At 38.0% G+C, this 15,402-nt stretch overlaps 1 protein-coding gene across 1 annotated transcript in view; it reads right to left on the reverse strand.

Annotated features, from left to right (window-relative positions):
• Positions 1-1,436: 1,436 nt before the first annotated feature.
• LOC126378390 (protein eiger) overlaps positions 1,437-15,402 on the reverse strand; it is a 60,305-nt gene continuing 46,339 nt past the window's right edge. The window contains exons 5-8 of the mRNA XM_050026717.1: positions 6,711-6,798; positions 5,741-5,822; positions 4,662-4,813; positions 1,437-3,509 (exon numbers count right to left, since the gene is read on the reverse strand). Coding sequence (XP_049882674.1) covers positions 3,225-3,509; positions 4,662-4,813; positions 5,741-5,822; positions 6,711-6,798 — 607 coding nt within the window. The 3' untranslated portion in view covers positions 1,437-3,224. The remainder of the gene's footprint in view (positions 3,510-4,661; positions 4,814-5,740; positions 5,823-6,710; positions 6,799-15,402) is intronic.

Consider the following 15,402-nt stretch of genomic DNA (forward strand, 5'->3'; position numbering starts at 1 on the left):
TTAACAGGCATGTTTATAAAGATCATATTAATACTGAAAACAGATCAAAATTGAGAGCAGGAATCGAACTTCGAAACTCTGGTTTTGTGGTCAAGACGTCTTGCTATTCTATTATGTAAGTCATCACTAATTTAAGAGCAGCAGAGGTAGCCCAGTTGGTAGAACGTTTGCCTCTCACTTTGAGGTCGCCGGTTCGAAACCAGCACATGCCTAAACCAATAATTGTCGAATTTGTTTTAGAATTCATGTTCGGATCATAAATTATTATCACGTGCTCAGCGGTGAAGGAAAACATCGTAAGAAACCCAACGTTCCCGAGAAATGCATTTTAGGAAGTATGTGACCTAACCTGCATTGGGCTGGTTTTCCCTTCGCAGGTTGGAAGGTCAGACAGGCAGTCGCTTCTGTAAAAAACCGTACCTGTCAAATCTGTGAAATAACGGGATAATGCTAGGAAGATGATGATTATCACTAATTTAAGAGCCACGCTCTTGTCGGTGTAGCATTCTCCATGCTACTTTTTAGGGAAATATAGGGCAGTGGTTTCCCTCTTGCCTTCCGCCCCGGCATTCATATTATGTAAGTACACCACAAAAAAAAAATATTAGCTGAGTTGTTACACTGCTCGACTCGAAGTTACCCGTTTTAGTAGTAGGTACCGAGGGTCTAATGCTCTACGCAAATTATTATGGGATCAACCTCAGTCTACCCACAGTAACCGCGGCAGAGGCCGATACTTTGAGTGTGATTCTGAAGGGTAGTATTTATGTAACTGGGGGGTGGGGGGGTAAAAAGGCCACATTGAAGCAATTCATCTAAAAAAGCAGCCAATAAGAGCGCGGATACTTGTATAAGTGTTGAATTTTGTGAAGGAAATCTTCTTTTTCTATCGTGTGCGTTGTGAGGTGGATTACCAACTTTATCAACCCTGGTGTCAGGGTTACTATTGAGCCGCTAAAGGCCCCTGACAGCCTATTATATTCTGATACCATTCGTTATTGATGTAATGCTCATGTAAATCATAAGCGAGTATTATGAGTCAATTATTTATTACCTATCAAAATAAGGTTGAAATCGGGTGTAAATTAATTTATCCGCAAATACGAGATGCTGTTAATTAAAATTGAATAGCTACAGTAGGAATCCAATATCGTGTTTAACACACTGATTCTGAAAGCTATTAACTCATGTACTTAATAAGTACCGTAACTTGATTATTATGTTAATATACTTGCGAATTACCTATAATTACCCAGCCTTTGGTTTTGCTTTCATACAAGACCATTACCCGGCCCCAGGGGGGACAGACACATCTTCTATGCCCTCCTCTGGGGCAATTCCCGTGTTCTGCACGTCTTTGCGACGCTCAAAAAATCAGCTTAAAAAAAACTAGATAGCTATCTATGTACTGTCTTGCAAGCTGCAAAAAATACTAGTCATGATTTATGATTATTTATTTGTAATTACAAAATACAAAACATCAATATCGACAATAATTGTTACAGATAATGTATAATCTTACATCTTTACACCTAATAATAAATTACAATTACATTTGACATAATTTTTGTCGTTAGTAGGTACTTACAAAGTAATATCATTGGCTTGACAGATCTATTTTAAAATCCGAACATGACAAGGTTCTTTTTAGAGCACATTTTTTTAAATAAAATTCCGGTTATTTAAAGTTTTTAATAGAACACGTTAGGCCAATATCCAATAACATTGATTTAAAATAAAATGAAGACGAATAATTCGTTATGATGAGTATTATTCTGAAAACGTTTTAACAAGCGTAAAGGAATTAAGCCCCTTAAAAAGAATCTGACGTTTAGTTAAAATAAAAACGCGATAAGAGTTTTTTTTTATTCCATTATACTTATTTTTTAAGCGTCGGATTCATTGAACAATAACAACATACTTAAAACTGGAAAAATCTCTCGAATGTCGCTACAGTGACTTTTTTTGTCCTTTATATTTAGAAATATACATTCAATAAAATCGTTGCAAAGGAATCAAATTCTTTGTCTGTATCTGTATTTGCGTACCTATGTTTAGTTTTTATTACATTAATTAGTACATTCTACCTAAAACCGTCAAAATGGCACTTGTTGACTAAATAGTATTAACAAGAATATCACTATCAAAATATTTATTTCCACCAAGGCAAGTTAAATCTAAAGATTTTTTGATCAAATTACATTTTTTAAGGGCAAAAAAAGAAAAATAATGTATTTTTAGGATTCTGAGCCTCAAAAGGAAAAACGGAACGCTTATATGATCATTTTGTTGTCCGTCCGTCTGTCCGTCTGTTTTCTTTTTTGATGTAAAAATATTTTTTGTGTATCTTACGTATTGAGTTCTTTATTCACAGAGAATCAATAAGCAATTACGTTTGCATATTTTTCTGTCAAATGAAATTAAATTATGAATTAAAAAAAGAAAGGAATTTCGATTAATCGCACATTTTATAAGTTGTCAAAAAGAGCGACTGCCCTTGTCGAAAGCTTAAATTATATAATAATTAGTAAAAAAACTATTTTCATTTCACGTTAATTATTTAAATTCCTATTTATGTACTTACAGGCTTCATTGCGACTTTATGGTGGGAGGCGTTCAAGTCCCAGATATCTTAAATTAACTTTTCTTAAATATAACACCGATCTTTTAAGAATTTAATTTTAAAACGGAGTAATTCCAACAGATTTTGATCGATGGAACTTGAGTAAATTGCATAAAGTGTACTGTTATTTACTTAATGCTTTCAAAACAGTGATAAATCAAATTACTTGTTAATTTAATTGTTAACTGTATAAATCAGTTACTTAACTGTTTTACTTTTTGTTAGTTAATGATCCACGCTCAAAATCTGCTAAAATAGGAAATAAGTCATCTACACACTTTCGAACAAAAACATTGTATTACGTATATGGATAGACTTTGGTGATTTCATATAATAAATGTTACAATTTCTTAACACCTCCATAGAATGAACAATAATACGTATAGAAGGGACACTGTCCCCCCGCGCAAATTCGTATCAGCGCTTCGCTAGATTTACCTCACCCCCGCTAGGTCTCACTTTATTCTAAATCGCAGGGTAAGAACATTTCTTTGTTACGCAGTGTCCGGGCTGTGACATCGCACACACCAACTTTATTCGAAAGTCTGTAGACACTTTAACCCACAATACTAAGAACCTAACCTAAAAGGTACGAGCACAATTAATATTCATCAGGGTCTTCCGCATCAGCTAGTTTCACCAGACCGATGAAGCTCTTCTCAGGTTGCATGAGAGAATGTCTATCCCCTCCAGTATTCCTGACAGCCAGTCTGTCACCAGCTTTGAGGAAAAGAGCAGCGGCTGAGAAGCAAGAGTTGGGTTTGTCCATAGGCTCTGGGGAGTGAGCGGATTGGGCGCATTGGAGAAGTGTTTCACGACCATCCAGGTCTGGGTTCGTCCTGTGGAGTACCCAGGAGATCACGTCGTGCGAGTCCAGGTAGTAGATCTGTTGAAGATATTAAGTTTGTTATATTCATACATATGTTGAGCTGTTGGGCCCGGCCATTAGCCGTAAACACCCGCAGTGGAGCAGCGTGGTGGATAATGCTTCATATCCCCTCCGGTTGATTGAGGGCAGGCTTGTATACATATATACATAAACTCACGCCTATTTCCCACCAGGGTAAGAAGAAACTATGGAATTCCATTTGCTTCGATCCTGATACATTTATCTTGCTTCCTCCACATTCATCAATCGTTTCATACACGAATCTTTTCTAAGAACATCTTCAATTTGATATAAACGAAGTAGTGTGCACAAAGATTTCCAGATTTTTTAAAGACAAAACCATGAACAAGAGTGGGCAAAGGCGGCCTTATCGCTAAAGAAGATCTTTTCAAAAGACTCTTTGAATATTTTGTGTTTATTTTGATTGTTGTGCAAGTATACCTACGTAGTATGCAACTTTGGAGATACTCTAACAGTGGCTAGGCTAACGAAAGCGTTTGAAGATATTACGCTGAACTTCGTACGCTTATAGTAGGTGTAACTAGTAAGTACCTATTTTTCTATTTACTTATATAATATTCATCATAAAATCACGTCGGTAAACGGAAAGATATTTTCTGTCTGCATTTGGTTTTAACTCGAATTACTTACACCTTTTTCAATTCCCACAGAGCCAATGAAAACAGGATCAAAGGGAAACAAAACAATAATTCCTGAGAAACTCTTGAAATGTTTTTAAAATGCGAACGAACGCTTTCCCTCTCTTTACAAGAACTCGTGAAATTGATATCGGTTAAAGATTTAAAATCTTCTCGGAAACGGATGTCGATTTAAACCCGGATGTTTAAAGAAATTGGAAAACGGCAAACGTCGGAAATGAATTTTATTTTTGGCTGCAAGTGTTTATTGGTGTTATATTTTCGCAACTTTTAAGATTTTTTTACTATTTTGTAACTTTCCTAAAAACTAACAGAAAATTATTAAAAAAAATATTATTTTAATTTTTTTTGGCTTTAGAAAATTGTAATCATCCATAATTTCTAGAAGTAATACTAATGCATGTAAAGTGACCCTCTTTGGGCCTTAAGACCTTTCTGCAAAGGTCAAACTTAATTTGTATAATACCTATTTTTAGGAAAAATATGTTACCTGAACGTAGACCAGATAGACTCCAGTGTGGTGGACGTGGACGTGCCCGTTCCTTGTGAGGGTGGGGCGGGGGTGCGGGGAGGCGATGGTCCAGGGGGAGGGGTACCACACGTCGTGAGGAGCGCCGTGGGCCACCTTCAAAAGGCCGTTACCTGCAATAAAACAAAAGAAACCGTAAATACTCATTATCATAAACAGCAACCGTACAGTACAGTCATGAGCAAGATAATGTACCCACTTTAGGACTCTGTCGCACTAACATATTTGACATTTAGTGAGACTTACAGTTCAATTTGTCAAAAAAGTTAATGTGACATGGTATCAAAGTGTATACGTATTAATGCTCGTGACCGTACGGGGCATACTCCACCACGCTGCTCCACTGCGGGTTGGTGGAGGGGCTAATAGCCGGGACCAACGGCTTAACGTGCTCTTCGAAGCATGGAATCATATTAATTTTTCAAACAATCAGGTGATTCAAGCGTGAAAAGTCCTTACCAAACAAAGGACAGTCTCACAAAGTGATTTCGACAATGTCTCCATCGGAAATCGAACCGGGACCTCCAGATCGTGAGCCTAACTCTCAAACCACGGAGACTGATCGTAAATAAATAAAGTAATAAATATTCCCTAAAAATAATTTAAATGGTGTTGTACAGATTTAACGTGATAATTGCTTATTTTTCATTGCTCAGGTATATTTACGTTGCGGTTGCGGGGTGAAAGAAGCAATGAATGATGTAGAAAGTTATATAATACGATCGTTGCTTCCCTTCTATAATGTTTTTAATAAATTCGTCGTGTCTTATTAAAGCATTCAGAAAACCCCTCTATAGATGTGAAACTTGGACACTGACACAGAAAGACAGAGAGAGACTCGAGGCCTTTGAAATGCGATGTTGGAGGAGGATAGAAATAATAAGTTGGACTGAAAGGGTTAGGTACTATTGAGGGAGTGCTAGTAAGAGTAAGGGAAAAGAAGCAAATATTGAGAGTTATTGAGGACAGAAGAGGCAAGATGATGTATACTTAGTAGGTAATTACTCGACTTTTTATTGCTAATTTGTGTTACAACTTACCCTTGTAATGCTCGTGGGTTTCAGTACTGAGGTGAGACGTGTTGCCGTGGAAGTGTGCTGCTACGAACGGTCGCCGTACCCCCTGAACACCAAAATATTGTTCATTGCCTCAGGAATCACACACATTGACATCTTAAACTACTGGACGGGTTACTTAGAATACAACATATTGCACTATTTCTGCTGGATAAACAGTGACAAAAAAACAGCTATCTGCTTGCCTTCACGGCAAGTATCTGTAGAAAGTCCGACTAAATTATTGTAGAGTACAACTCTTTACTTCAACATGATGGAGTAGAGAGTCTCTCCATATGGGCCATGCGCTGATCACCTGTAAGGGCTCCACCACGATTTTGCCACCGCAGTTGTATACAGAACACCCCACTTGGTTGCGCGCAAGTTTCCATTGATCGGAGTCATTTGTTTATTTTTTTTTTTTTATATAAAATAAGTGGCATTCGAGCAGGCGGGCCGTCTGACGGTAAGCAATTACTGACGCCCATAGACACCCGCGACCCCAAGGGGTGGGGGGAGGCACAAGTTGCCGACCTTTCAGATGGGAGTACGCTCGATTTGAAGGTTTGAAGGATTGCGTTAACATAAGGGAATATTGCTCTGAAAGACTATAGTTTGACCGCGAGCGCTGCGCTGCACCGCGCCACTACTGCTTGTGGCAAAGTTATAAATAGAGTCTTCTTCTTATCGTGTGGGTTGTGAGGTGGAATATCAGCCTTATCAAAACTGGTGTCAGGGTTATGATTGAGGCGCCAAAAATAGAGTTACCTATGCAATTTATCATTGATCTAGGTAACCGGTAATTTGTTTTAGAGTTGTCTGTGTTATCTACAGTTTATTTTACTGTCTTGTTAACATAAACAGCCCACATACATCCCACTACTAGGCACAGGCCTCCGCTAAGTCAACCGAACGGGTAATAAAATAAGTAAGTATTAAAAAAACAATTATTTACCTCCTCATCACTCCTAACAGTCCTGATGACGGAGTGCAGGGCCACCTTGCTGGAAGGCTCTGGCGGCGCGAATTTCTTCGTCTTCCTCCTGTCAACACAAACGACCAAAAATAAAAAAAAGAAAGAAAAAAAAAGTTAAAGTTGTGAAAGTTTAGCACACCCTGGTCTCGCCATACAAAAATCTCAATGTCAATCTCAACGCGTAAGTGCGAGGAAGAGTCAGTCTGTGCGCTCTCTCTCCTACAGGCGCCCGTCACGAATGAGGAACTTTCCAGGCTACGTTCTCCAAAAAAATATAGATGGCCCGAACCCGTTATTATGTGCTTTAATTAATATAGATGGTGTTGTACAGATTTAACGTGATAACTACCTATTTTCTCACAGCTCGGGTACTTACATAATTATTCAAAAATATAATGCAGAGGTATGCCTCTGCAATATCAAGCAACAATTATTTTGATAATATATGTATTATCAAAATAATTGGGTCGTGTACTAGGTTCAAGATAAATTATGAAATTCTGATTACTAAATAAAGACACATCTAAAACTAACGAAAAACATTTTCTTTTTTCTATTAAACTTATTTATGAATTTTAATCAAGAAAAACGTAATAATAAGTCCGACATTTTGTCACGTGTTTCTATGACGTCACAGAGTGCTTTTTCATACAAATTATAATTTCGTGTTTTGACGTTTAGTAAAAAGTAACTGATTTGACTAGTTGGAAACTAGCCTATTGTTGCTTGATATTTGGATCAGACATGAATATGTTGCTACCTATATTCCTTCTCTTTATTTTGATCAGAATAATAATGGGTGAATGTGTTGTGCCTGGGTATAATAACAAGGGTCATCATTTATACTTAATTAAAACAAATATAAAAGATGCATGTCTGTAATGAAAATACCTTTACAATGTTGCCGAGTCCTTTTGTGTAAAAATATCTCCGATAACCCCTCGGAACCAAGTGACTCATCATCATCTCCCAATCGTTATCCCGTTTCCAAAGAGTCCGCTTACCTAATCTGTAGATTGGACAGGTCCGGTTTTTTACAGAAGCGACTGCCAATCTGACCTTTTAAGCCGATGGCGACTAAGTCACAATAGGTAGTCACGTAAAAATAACACATAATATTACATAGCATTATATTATCAATATTATGCCTGTATCTATTTATTTATTTATTTATTTATATATAATAAATAAATAAATTATGCCTGTATCCCCGAACTTAAAACTATCTTGAAAATGAAGGAAAGAGACAAAAGTGTGTTCATGTTATGTTGTGCATTATTTTACTCTAAGTTTTGAAATGAAACAATATTAAAATATCTTAAAAATGACGATATTAACCAATTTTACCTATCATTTTCTATCAAGAGCTTTAATGCAAATTATATTCGATCAATTTCTCAAGAGGGAAATATTTAAAAAATAAAACAAACAATGGCGTCCTTGTTGACTGAGAGCAAACGCAGGGCTATTGCATTAGAATTCTTGTCAAAAGATAAAAGAAAATGAAAGGAAATTACTAAGGAAAAACGATATTTTTCCCTAACTAAACTTTTATGGCAATTTACCGCTACAGTGAATATTTGTTCGCACATGGACTTTTCATATTCCTCTCTTAACATAACATACGCGCGTTCATGCGGATGCATTTTCTGTGTGTTAGACTGTAAGACTGTTTTCTATACAAACGGGTATACTTACAAGCAACGAAAGAACACGCATCCACGCGCTACGATGCATCATGCGGGGCAGTGTGAGAATCGCCTTAGTGATCATCATTAAAATAGATAACTAGATATATTAATGTTTCACTAGTGTGAACCAATTCGAAAGCAAGTATTTATTTACTTATTTAAAAGTTTATTGTACACAGAACAGAATATAAAAATAAATTAGACTAACAGAAGACAAACAAACGGTTCAGCGATTTCTAGTATAAATTTCTTCCAGAAGACCAGGGGGTTTAAAATGGCCACATCGAAGCTATTCATCTAAGAAAGCGATGTTGCAATTTGACATTTGCGCATATAACAGTAAGTGCGCAATGCGAGCAAATGTCAAATAGCAATATTGTTTTTTAGATGAATTGCTTGAATGTGGCCTTTTTAACCCCCCTGGAGTGTTTAGTTGATTCCACGTTTCCGGTCATGTTTATGTGTTATCGTTTCAGCTAAAACCCACCTTATACATCACTACATAGTATAAAACAAAGTCGCTTTTTCTGTGCCTATGTATGCTTAAATCTTTAAAACTACGCAACGGATTTTGGTGAGTGATTCAAGAGGTTTATATGTATAATAACATCCATTAAATAGTGGAGAAATACTGTTATTTTATTAAATAATTTCATTTTTCCTCAGCATTGCACCCGAGCGAAGCCGGGGCGGGTCGCTATTTAAGTATATTTATAAAGGACAAGTAACTTGGTCTTTCGTACTTTATCCTGGTACTGCAGACATCGCCCTTGTTATAAGTTTGAGAAGTTTTCTTCAAACGTTTCTTCCTTACAAACAAGTATTCAAAGTTTACCTACTTTCGTTAAGTATATACACGCAATATTTTACAATATATGGCATACATTGTAAGTTATTCTACAAAAAAATATAGAGTATTCGTATTACCGAGCTGACAAAAAGTACCCTGGAATTTAGTACTTAGTATTCGTGGGGGTTTAAATAAGAAAGCAATATTTCAATTTCACATTTGCGCATATAAAAGTAAGTGCGCATTGCAAACAACTGTCAAATTGCAACATTGCTTTCTTAGATGAATTGCTTCAATATGACCATTTTAACCCCCCTGGAGTGTAATAAAATAGCGGACAAAACCGCTGCAAACAAGCTAGCTTATACCGCGCAAACGGAAACGCAATAACCACATAACAACTTACCACAGGTTGTAATAATTTTTGACGAGGGTAACTGTTTCAAAAGGATTAATATAGCAGGTACAAATACCCCTTTCAAAGCAATACGGACTGTCAAACTATTGTTTAAGTACTTTATAGTTCGCTAGTTTTCAAAATTAACAATATGTACTGCTTTTCCATGCTTCGGATGGCACCTTATCCCGTTGGTCTTGGCTACCATTACTTTAGTAAGTACGCATGTTTGAGGCCTCAGGGCCTTAGCCAAATAGGCTAGTTTCCAACTAGTCAAATCAGTTACTTTTTACTAAACGTCAAAACACGAAATTACTTTGGAGAGCCATAGCTCTTCATAGTAATACGGCAGAATATACCTAAAGCGAAGCTAAAATTACGCTCAGGCCCACATGCCTGAGCGAGCATGCCTTCGGGTTAAAAAAGGCAGTCAAAAAAATTTATCTATAAAAGCAATATTGCTATTTGCCATCTGTGTGCATTAATGTCAAATTGCAATAATGCTTTTTTAGGTGAATTGCTTTAATGTGGCCTCTTTAACCCCTCTGTTGTCTTATTTTGTCTTACTAAATAAATTTTGGCCAGTTTAATGTTTTTTTTTTGGACGTGACTTATTGTATATTTGCCGCAGATGGCATTAACTACTTGGCCGGACAAATGGGGAGCGCTGAGGGCTCTCACCCGGTACAACGTTTAAGACAACAGGCCTGAGGGTGCCTAGTTGGGTCCAGTTTAATGTCCCATTTAGCTACTGTACCGCCAAATGTTACTGTGTTTACACACTACCATGTTGACGTATGTGCTCGGAAATACAATAAGAATGATCTTGGAATGTTTTGTACATAAATTAGTATGTATTTAAAGAATACTGCGTACAATTTTAGACTAGGTACATTAGAATGCGGCGCCATGAGCGTTGAATAGTAAAGTTATGTCAGATGTTTTCTTATCTTCCTGTCTAAAATAAGATATAAGTACCTACTAAATGTGTTCATTCTACATACATAACATAAATAGCCTATACACGTCCCACTGCTGGGCACAGGCCTCCCCATCATCAACTGGAGAAGGTATGGAGCATACTCCACCACGCTGCTCCGTTACAAGTTGGTGGAGGTGTTTTTACGGCTAATATCCGGGACCAACGGCCTAACGTGCCCTCCGAAGCACGGAATCATCTTACTTTTTCAGACAATCAGGTGATTCAAGCCTGAAAAAACCTTACCAAACAAAGGACAGTCTCACAAAGTGATTTCGACAACGTCCCTATCGGGAATTTAACAATAATCAATAAAATTTCGACTATATTTCTGATAGGGATATATTGATATATAGTCGTGATTATACGATTAGAGGGTGTTAGTGGCATCGTAATACCAAGGGGGATGATTCGGTTTGTGATTCTGAGTAAATATCAAGTGGAATTTTACATCGAATCTGTTTCAAACTCAAACTAAATAACATCATTTGCTAACGGCCTCCGCGGTCCAGTGGTTGAGTGTTGGGTTCACGATCCGGAGGCCCCGGGTTCGAATCCCGGTGGTCACAAAAATCACTTTGTGATCCCTAGTTTGGTTAGGACATTTTAGGCTGATCGTCTGATTGTCCGAAAGCAAGATGATCCGTGCTTCGGAAGGCACGTTAAGCCGTTGGTCCCGGCTACTACTTACTAATGTAAGTGTGTAGTCGTTACACGAGTCCATTCAGGGGCCTTTGGCTGCTCAATAATAACCCTGACACCAGGGCTGATGAGGTGGGTATTCTACCTCACAACCCACCTCACAAGATTTGCTAGAATAGAATAGAATAGAAACTTTATTTGCGTCAAACATGGTGAATAAGGTATGGCTAACAATCAATCGTCAATTTTTATACTGTCGCACGTCTCATCCGCCTAGAACTACTGTTCAACCTGTATAGCGAAGGAAAAGTAGCTGCAAGTAAAACCTCGACACATTGCCTAAACATATGTACCTTCTTTAATAATTTAGCGGCCTAATATTGGTTCCCAGAGGTTTACCCCCAGAATTCCTATCTTCAAACTCACAATCCTTGTAGTAACCTTTTTCACACGCACCTTTTTTATAATTTCTGTTTCATACATACATACATACATACATAACCTCACGCCTATTTCCCACCGGGGTAAGCAGAGACTATAGAATTCCATTTGCTTCGATCCTGACACACTAATTCTCTTGCTTCCTCCACATTCATCAATCGCTTTATGCACGCACGCTGGTTCAGAGTAGATCGTACTAAACCTTTTCTAAGGACATCTCCAATTTGGTCAATGTAAATCCTTCTAGGTCTTCCTCTGCCAGCCCTACCATCAACATTCGCTTTATATACCGCTTTCGTAATTCTATTATCCTTCATCCGCTCTACGAGTCCAAACCAACCTAACATTCCCTTCTCAATCTTAGGGTGGTATTAATAAACTAATTTCATCTGAGACTGCCCTTAAGACCATGCTCAAGTCCCTGTTTTTATATAAGAACTGTCACATTGACACGATCTTCAAAGCAGTCTCAAAGTTGAGATTGGTTTATTAATACCACCCTTAGTCATTATATGATTACTATGTTATTTCTGTTTCATGTCAATTTTAAAACCTGCGCTGTATGAAAATATTCTGAAAATTCCATCATTATTCGTACGCATGGCTTTAGAATTGTGTACACCACAATATCGGGCAGTATATCTGAAAACTGGGACACTGAACGCATTAACTTATGCAAATCGCACATGCTGAACGAATTTAAAACTGACTCGCTGTAATCTGGTTACGTGTGATCTACCACAGATAAAGGCATGTTTATTTTTTTATCTTTATGTCAATATTTATTGTTCATAGAATACCTAATACATGCACATATAGCATAGCGTGTGTGAAAGAGAAAGCGAGGGGTGAGAGATAGAGAAGAGAGGATTGCGGAATGACGGAATGAAAGTTCAAAAACCAACTTGCAGCATTTACTGCTTTTATTTACTTGATATTGGAAAAGTAATTACTTACTGGAGAGATAAGAAGATAATGCTTGCTTAACAAACCTACTGGGGAAGCTTAAAAACCTACTTAAGTCTAGATAAGCTAGGTTTAATATTCCCAGTAGTATTCAACGAGACTAGACCTAGATATTTAGCTCGAAAGACGCTAATAAATTGCTATTATCTCTAAAGAAAATGGGAAAAGCAGTATGTAGTTTTTATCTATCTATCTAACTTCCGTCTATAATTTCTCCTTCGCGCCCAACTGGACACCCTTAGACCAGGTTGTCTTAAACGTTGTACCGGGTCAGAGCCTTCAGCGCTCCCCATTTGTCCGGCCAAGTAGTTAATGCCAAATGTCTGCGGCAAATGTACAATACAATACAAACACTCTTTATTGCACTTAAATCACATTAAAAATACATTAGTATTATAAATAAATTGGTAGTACGACAGGCGGCCTTATTGCTAAGGTAGCAATCTCTTCCAGGCAATCTTTAGGCAAATCTACAATAAGTCACGTCAAAAAAAAAAGAAATCTCCGAGTATCACTCTACTTGGTACTCGGGAGTAACCTACGCTACGACCCCTCCGGACTCGTGGTCACACCAGGTTGTCACACCAATGTGTGATCAGTGAAATATCTACACAGATTTTGAATTTAGAAGACCACGTGTATTCAATTTAAACAAATGTCGAGGTATAAGAGCGTTCATGCAGAAGCTTTGATACGTGACGCGTCACGTGTTGCCTCGTGATTTTGTTAACCTCAATAACGGTTTGAGCATAAAATGTTATTTACGTTCCATTTTCAGAATAAATTGAAAACACAAACAATCAATTAGGGCTCTGCCACACTACGAGGAAAAGCCTTTGCCCAGCTGTAGGATATTATCTTACAAGGACGCCATGGTGCCGCAAAATGCTAGTAAGTATGTGTGTAGTTGCGCCACCTTAACGGTGTCATAGTGAGATATAGCCCTTAGCCAATGTAAGTCTCACTGCTGGGCAAAAGGCTTCCCTTTATCGACTGCTGATTGTAGATTTTTGGCCTAGTAGGCAACCAGGTTTTCAAGCCGAACGAAGGCTTCCGATTTGATTTAATGATTATTAGAAATATTAACATGTGTCTATAATCATAATTTCCCTAGCAGTATCCAATTTCTCACAGGGTCCGCTTACCTAACCTGAAGATTTGACAGGTCCGGTTTTTTACAGAAGCGACTGCCTGTCTGACCTTCTAACCCGCGAAGGGAAAATCAGTCCAATACAGGTTAGGTCACATACCTCCGAAAATGCATTTCTCGGAATGTGGGTTTCCTCACGATGTTTTCCGTCACCGCTGAGCACGTGATAATCATTTATGATCCAAACATGAATTCGAAAAGAAATTCGACAATTATTGGTTCAGGCCTGTGCTCGATTCGAACCTGCGACCATCAATCAACTGGGCTAGCACATGACATATGTCTATAATTAAATAGCACAAATACTCCAGAAAATAATGTGTTAACATACATATCGCCACGCCACGTGTTTTGAAATATCCGTCAGTAACCGGATCCCCTACCTCATGGTATGTGACCGCAGATCTCCTGTTACCTCATGAGAAGTTCTAAGCACCATAGCTATAGTACCTATTTTTTGTTGTTCATTAGATTTTATAGTAGAAACACAATGGTACTGATTCTAGTGTACACTATCTAACTTTATTCTAAGTTATACCAGTTATTTTCTTATCCGCCGAAAAGGAAAGGGACGGGTAATCGACAGGCATAAAATTTATGGAAAACAAGTCAATTTTAGGCAGCAATTTAAAAAATCGCCAAATAGGCTTTTAATGACAACACTAGGTACTATTGACAAGACTACTATTAAGTCGCCACATGCCCCTGACATGGCTCATATAACGACTACATACTTACTTAAGTAAATTGTAACCGACTGCTTGACGAGCCCTAGTACTTTCTGACAAACGGGTGATCAGCCTGCAATATCCTAACGGATTACGAAGTGATTTTTGTGATATGGCCCCACTGTTCGGACCCCCGAACCTACAATACAAATGAAATGAAACATCACGTGATATGAAATCATCGCCGATACAAATGAATCATCAACATTAACTTAAGAGCCACGCTCCTGTCGGTGTAGCATTCTCCATTCTTGTCTATCAAAGGCCAATTCTTTCATTTTGACTCGACGCTCAACTTCTCTTTAATCTGTTCTATGTAAACCCTAAAAATAAATAAATGACTGTGCTGATGCTCTAATTATAAATAGGCGGAGATAGCGCGTCGAATTAGATACTTTTATGCAAGTCTAGCTGGAGGAAGCTCTGAAGTTACAGTCGCGGAAAATGGACGGAGGCCTTTGTCCAGCAAAAAGGGAAGAACAATTGTAGGATATTGGGCTTGGATTTATTGTGAGGGCATAGAATAAGGAATAATACCTACATATGGATAAGGAGTGTTATTCTCTGCCGTCTTCTGTATTTCCGAATGCATATAACCCGGGTGCTTTCAAGGCCAGAGTGAACAGGCACCTTCTGGGCGATCTCGCTCCATCTTAGGCCTCGTCAATGCCTTCGGGCAAGTCTAGGGCCAAGAGCAAACCCGTCAAAGGTAAAAAAATATATATGACGACAACGCTCCGCTCCCTACTAGCGGCTAAGCTAGGTTTACCTCACCCCCTCGGTCTTACTTTAGTCTTCAATCGTATGGGCGTCAGACACACACTGATACGCGTGTACGATAATGTCAATGTGTAGTGAGTGTCTGCATAAAACGAGGTTTTATGTAT

This window comes from Pectinophora gossypiella, chromosome 2 (assembly GCF_024362695.1).
Source record: "Pectinophora gossypiella chromosome 2, ilPecGoss1.1, whole genome shotgun sequence".
Taxonomy (NCBI): Eukaryota; Metazoa; Arthropoda; class Insecta; order Lepidoptera; family Gelechiidae; genus Pectinophora; species Pectinophora gossypiella.